Consider the following 7120-nt stretch of genomic DNA (forward strand, 5'->3'; position numbering starts at 1 on the left):
TTACTGTTTACATCTTGTTGATAAATTCTTTGCATTCAGATGATTCTGTCGGATTAGTTTCGAAGGAGTAACGTCAAACTCTAGAAACAACACAAAACAGTGTATATAAAAAGCACTTGGATTCTCTTTCAAAATAAGTGCTTTAAGACCATTGTACTCACCTCGCATGTTTCTTGCCCCATCATAACCTTGACCTCTTAAACTAGATATACTTAAGTTCAATCGAGAGAATAAGTGATCAATAGAATTCTTAAGTGAAAGAGCTGTGGTACTAGAGACATGTTCTACTCCAATAAAATGTTCTGTTACTTGTCCTTTTTGATTCACATAACGTAGAACAACGAACATTTGCTCCTTCACTGATACATCACGAGATTCATCAACAAGAATGAAAAATAACCTATCACCAATATCCCTCATAATAACGTCAAGTGTTTCAAATGCAATAGCACTCACAATGTCCTTTTGAATTTTAGGTGATGTTAACTGAAGGTTTTCGGGAGCATTACTCAAACAAACATCCTTAATCTCTTTATTATGATCACATAACCACTGCAAAAATTCAAGAAAATTTCCTTGATTTCTTGAATTTTCTGATTCATCATGTCCACGAAATGAAAGCCCTTGTCGTAGAAGCAATCGAACACAATTAATTGACGCATTCAAATGAATTCGATACTCATCTTTTGTTTTTTTTGACTTCTTAAAGAGAACACAATCAATATTTTGTTTCTGATTCACAAAAGCCTCATACTTAATCTGAGCTCGATTGTGTGCACTACCACTTTGAAGCCTTTCTTTCTTTTTCCAATTTGAGAATCCTCCATCGATAAAAGAATCACCACCACCATGTTCTTCACTATTTGGTTTGAAAAGATAACAATAAAAGCAAAATATGGCATCTTTTGCTATAATGTATTCCAACCAATCAGGAAAGTCATTAAACCACGAAGTTTTAAATCGCCTTAACGACGAATCTTCAAATTCTTTCTGTGGACACAAGTGATTTCGAGGCTGACATGGACCCTTTTGTACGTATGCTCTTCGGATTTCATCCTAAACATTAACATTGTTATTCGCAATTGGAGTTCTTAATCCAAGATCTGAAGGTAATTCTGCTAAATCAATTTTATCCCAAACATCTCTTTGACTCCCGGTATTTGATTCTATTTCTTCTTGGCCATTTTTTGTTTTTTTGAACACTCGTTTCAGAATTAATTTGCTCTCCACTTGAACATTCGAATTTTCGTTTAAAATATTTCTCCATGACTATTAAAAAAAATAAATTCAATACAGAATCACATATCAATAAATAAATAACATATATCAGTTTTCATCAAAACATAACACTAAATTGATAATAAACAACAATTAATTGAATTCCATAAACAATTCTAAATCCCCAAGTTAGAGAAAGACAGCCATTACTTGGAATTGGAATTGGAATTGAGGTCTAACTTCTAAATTCCAGCCTTCCAGCCTCCAGGAACTTCCAGCAGCACTGCAGCAGTGAGTTACTGAGCTCAGTACATAGTAGTCACTGGCACTGCAGTGAAATTAACTTACCGAAAGGCGAAAGTGGAACACGAAGGTGCTGTAGTGCAGAAATCGGTGGAAATTTGGAAAAGGAAAGGTTCGCCCTTCGTGCTTGCCGCCTGCGCCGCTACTGTTTGGGAAGAAATCGGTGGGGACTGGGGACTGGCCGCTGGGGAGAGTAAGAGTTGGGAGACCGGAGACAGGGGAGACGGGGAGTGGAGTGGATTGGAGAGTGGATAATGGGTTGGTCATTGGTCTTAGGAATTGGATTAATTGGATTGGAGTGGATAATAGATTTTCATTGGGCTTATGGGCTGCAGGAAATTTGTTTAATTGATTGATTTAATTGGATTTTGGAACCCCAAACCTAACAAACCGTTTCAGCAGCAGAAACCAAAAAAATAAAAAAATAAACGGTGGGGTCATTTGACCCCACATGACCCCATGTGGGTCTGCCCCTGCATATTTGTAAATTTCTCATACTTGCAAGCAAATTTTGATATATTGATCTACAAAGTTCCTGCAACTGATGTTGAAGCACTGAAATCCCCACTGACGGGGCTATTTGAAAAGCGTCGTCATCGTTCTCAAAAGTTCTTTATATGTGTCCAAGACTTTGAAGAGAGTGATCCCAAATTTCATGAGGGAATGGATTTGAACAAAATCACAGGAAAATGACTTATTGCATATGTGTTCCATCCCTATTTATTATTGAGTCTTTTTGTAACTTTACACTCATTATAAGGTTTTTGACATCTAGCACTTATTTGGTTAAATCCATCAATGATCATTCAACTTTATATTTAGTGTCACCATAATCATTCAATTTGATTTAGTTTCATCATGACCACCAAATTTTATACTTAATATCATCATGGCTACCGAATTTAATTTTGTTTCACCATGGTCACCCAATTTCATATAATATTTCACCATAGCTATCTAATACATATAACAATTAACCATAATTACCTAATTTCTTTTTACTATTTTCACTAATTTTAAAAGGGATAAAATGATAACTTTGTATTATATATATAACAAAATAAATTTAACAAAAAATAATTTTTTAATTTTAAAATAAGTTTTTATTTTATTTTATGTTCTAAGTAACCTTTTTTAAAATAAGTTTTTATTTTATTTTATGTTCTAAGTAACCTTTTTTAAAATAAGTTTTTATTATTTTTCAAATGAACTTTTTTTAAAATAACTTTTTATTTTATATTTTTTTTCTGAGTAACTTTTTTTAAAAATAAGTTTTCATTTCATTTCATTTTATTATTTTAAGTAACGCCTTTTTATATAAGTTTTTATTTTATTCTTTAAAAATAAATATTTTATTTTATTTTTTAAAATAATTTTTTATTCTAATTTTGTTTTTTAAAATTTATTTTTATATATAAAATGAAAAGTTGCCATTTTATCCTTTTAAAATTAGTGAAAATTTTGAAAAAAAAAAAAAGGTTGGCTAGCCATAGTGAAACATAATATAAAATTGAGTGATCATGGTGAACCAGTATATGAAATTAGGTAGCTTTGTTGAAACAAAATCAAATTGGGTAGCCATAGTAACATTAAGTATAAAGTTGGGTGGACATGGTGATTCAATAAAATTGGGTGGTTATGGTGCAATAAATATAAAGTTGGATGGCTGTTGATAAATTTTATCCAACACTTGTTTGGTCCCCATTATTTTCAAATTATATTTTTTTTTTTTAATTTTTAACCACACATTTTTCAATAAAATAATATTACATATAAATAAATAAATAATTTAACCATATATTTTCCATCAAAAATACTATTTCAAAATACATTTTTGACAAAAAAAAAAGGAGGGAGGCATCAAACAGCTCCTAATATAAATATAAATGTATTTTTAATTGATTTTTTTACCTCCATTTTTACAAGCTTCATCTCAATTAGTTTGCTAATAAAACTATTCTTTTGACCATATATGTGTCATCATACAGGGAAAAGGAACTTGCCTAATAACTGAGTAGAGAATATAATTGTAATTGATCACAACTGAATAATTAAAAAAAATGTTGAACCTCAACTTTTAGGGTCCCCACAGCTCCGCCCCTAGAGATTTGTGAGGGAGATAAATTGTGGGATGTGCCTTAGCAAGTCAAGGAACAAAAACTGCCTGTACACTGATCACAATAATTAGTTTGCTTAGATATCTAATAGATTATTTTGAATATCTAAAGCAAAGTTGTTCCAGTACCCATATTGATGCATAAAAAAATCTCTAATTGTATAAAACATTTTTATTGCTCGTATAGTGAAATTCGAGTAATATGAAAGTGATTTAAGATGCAATCAAACAAAATAATAAAATTATGGTCCAGTAATATGAAAGTGAACCAATATCACCATGCCAGTCTGCAATGTGTGTAGATTTGTTTGTGGTGACCCTCTGTGTCCAAATCTATGTTTATTATGACTTACTGTGACCAATTCTGTGTTACTTTGTGACCAATTATGACTTGATCACATATTGTCACTGTTGAGATTGATCTGGTAATGAATAGTTACAATGAATACAATTTTGGTCACAATTAATTAAATTGAAGACAAATTTGATCACAATCAACGCCAAATTAGGGGAGACCCATATGCTCCGTAGATACGTCATGATGAGTAGTGACGTGTGGTGGTGGTCGGTGATCATGGGTCCCACCACCATCGTCGAAAAATGGCTTTGTTGACCGTGAGTTCGCTGAATCGGAAATTGGTTGTAGATCTCAATTTTTTGGGTTGTTTGCTGTAATTGGAACATGTCTTGGTGAGATTGAGTAGCCTATGGGTTGTATGGAGCATGGACATCTATGGATTTGGTCGAATTTGCAATAATACCATGTGTGAGAGACGATTTTTGGGCAAAATTTGGCTCGATTTTGTTGGGATTTGAGGCTAGAATTTGCCTGGGGATATTACGGTTGATGAAGAGATGCTGGTGGTGTTAAAATCCGGTGGCCTTAGTTCCAAAAATTGGGTTCCATGGTTGTTGGCACCTACATTGAAAAGTTTGTATATATTTGTGACTAATTTGTAATTTTTTAAAAATCGGGGACTGTGGTTGCAATTACTTATTTGTTATTTCCTTTCTTTTCTTTTTGTTTTATTTGAATGGAGGGTAAAATTGTCCAAAATTGGTGAAATGGACATTCAGTGTCAGGAAATGTGGAAATATGGGCAAAAATGCCAAAAAATGAAAGGTATTGACGTTTTTCACAATAGACATAAAAGGTTGGGACGTTTTGTGCTAATTACCCTTATTTTAATGAAAAATGTGGTCAAATCACTGTTGAAAAATGTATTTTAATGAAAATAATGAGATTCAAACAAAGGCTATAGAGAGAGAATTAGATTTAACACCTAAATTTTGAAATAATATGATAAGTTTGTTAGTTTTGAAATGTAATAGTTATAGTGTAATAATAATGTATTGTTCCCTAAATTATATCTACACCATAGTTTTGTTATTACACAGTATTTTAATTACAATAAAGATTCTCAATCTTATTTTTGCACTTATATTCTCAAGTTTTTTCATTGTGTTTTTTTAATCTCTTATTAAATAGTACATCTTGTTCCTGATGACAGTAAAAAAATCTGTTAGCATAGAGTAACAGACTTATTTGTGCCCCTCATATTTCAAATTATCAAGATAAACAATAAATACAAAATATTTTCCCATGCTCATAGAATATTTGGACAAAAAAATTTATTTGATACCAGATTTGAAAAAGGAATTGATCCTAATTTTAAACCTGTTCTTTTCATGACCCCAAATACAAAGTAGGGAAATGTTTCTATAACTTCCCTCTGGACCTACCCGCAACCTTATCTAGCTAGATGGGGAAGTCAAATTAATCCTTGTTCATACATAGGCTATTGGACAAAAACCTTGTTTGGCTTCTCATATCAAAGCCAACGTGAGATCCTGTCCCACCTTACTAGAACATGTTGGCCTATTGCGCTTGTAGAAAGTCTCAAATCCAGAATCTTCCACTGCACGAATTTCTTGAAATGAAGTCATAGGCACTAGTTAATTAGAAATTAATGATAAGATTGTGAAAAGAAAAGGAAGGGAAAAGATAAGATAAAAATTGGAGGATTGGTAGAATTCGTAGCCTTCTAATATAATCAAAGAAACTCAAGTCCCACCAACTTGTGCGTCAATGATATATGCATTCAAAAGATAATACACACAAGACCGCTGTCAAAATTAAGCTTATCCAAAAATAGAATTCTATGATCATTCTTGTATCATTGCTTAGAATAAGTATTTGCTTATTTTATTAAACACAAGATAATCATTACTTTCATATTTTACAATGTGGGGCATTGCTAGATGAACATAGAGAATGACATTAAAGTTGACATAGCCCTCACACATGGGGGTTGGCATTTTTTATTCACCCCCGGGCCCACTCATTTTTATGTGAGTTTTATGTCATCCTCTATGTCGTCGGCTACGTTCGTTTAGAATTTTTCGTGGTACAATTGACTCCACGAATTAAGTTCTTGTTCGGTCCTCAAAATTATTTTCAACCACACATGATATCATGGAACTGACAAATATTATCAACTTTTCAACTATACATTTCATCAATTTTTATCGAAATCTAAAAAAAAAAAAAAATTTTGATTTCGAGCAAAATCAAACCGGGCCTAAACATGCCCCACATTAAGCATGTTTGGGTGAACTTGTTTCGAGAAAACAAACTTACTTTTCGATTTTTATTTGGAATTTGGACAACAGGGTATGAACTAAGGAAAAGGGCCCTGTTTGCTCCTCCCTAGTCTATCACGCCGCGTTTTCAATTTTCTCTTTAGACTTGTTAGAAGTACTAGTCTGCGTCTCGTGCGTTGCACGAATTTTGTATTTATTTTTGTTTTATTAGCGTAGAATTTATAGATTGTACAAAAAGTATTTGGAAATAAGAAATGTTTGTTTGATTCTTATCTTTTGGTCAATTGTATATTTTATGTCACGATAATTTTTTTTTATTCTTATAAATAAGTATAATGAATGTTGTGATTGTATATATGTCAACGATAATTTATTTTTAATTATTTTTGGTTTAATGTAGATGAAGATTTTTTTTTATCTGATATTGCAAATAAGTTGTAAATTGAATTTCGCAAAATGCTTTTCTTTAGCAACTTCGATTCGAGAGGCTATATTTGTAGTTCAAAAATAACTCATGCAATTGTAAATTGAAAAAGAATATCTACATACACAAACATTTAAGTAACAAACTCAGATTTGCACGTAAAATAACTTGAAGTGGCACTTACTGAATGACCAATTTCCTTATTGGTGTAAGAATTAGAACTCTAACAGCAGGCCTATTTTTCGGACGATACAACAATTACTCCAAGATTGGTAGGACAAAAGAATTTTAAAAAAAAAAAATTAAATAAATTTTATTTGAAAATGAAAAAGAATTAAAAAGAAATTTAAATAAATTGATAAAAAAATCAATTATTTATAAAGTAAAATTTTCAATTTTAATTAAATAATATTTATATATTCTTCATTTAATTTTCATAACTTTATTTTATTTTT

General features: G+C 31.3%; 1 protein-coding gene across 1 annotated transcript; it reads right to left on the bottom strand.

Moving 5' to 3' along the window:
• On the bottom strand, positions 1 to 1788 carry LOC111408322 (zinc finger MYM-type protein 1-like). The gene is made up of 4 exons (XM_023038093.1): positions 1640 to 1788; positions 1459 to 1546; positions 1063 to 1269; positions 1 to 990 (listed from the first exon to the last, which is right to left on the bottom strand). The coding sequence occupies exons 1-4, from the start codon at positions 1786 to 1788 to the stop codon at positions 1 to 3; spliced, it is 1434 nt and encodes a 477-aa protein (XP_022893861.1).
• Positions 1789 to 7120: the final 5332 nt, after the last annotated feature.

Source organism: Olea europaea, chromosome 13, assembly GCF_002742605.1.
Source record: "Olea europaea var. sylvestris chromosome 13, O_europaea_v1, whole genome shotgun sequence".
NCBI classification, from domain to species: domain Eukaryota; kingdom Viridiplantae; phylum Streptophyta; class Magnoliopsida; order Lamiales; family Oleaceae; genus Olea; species Olea europaea.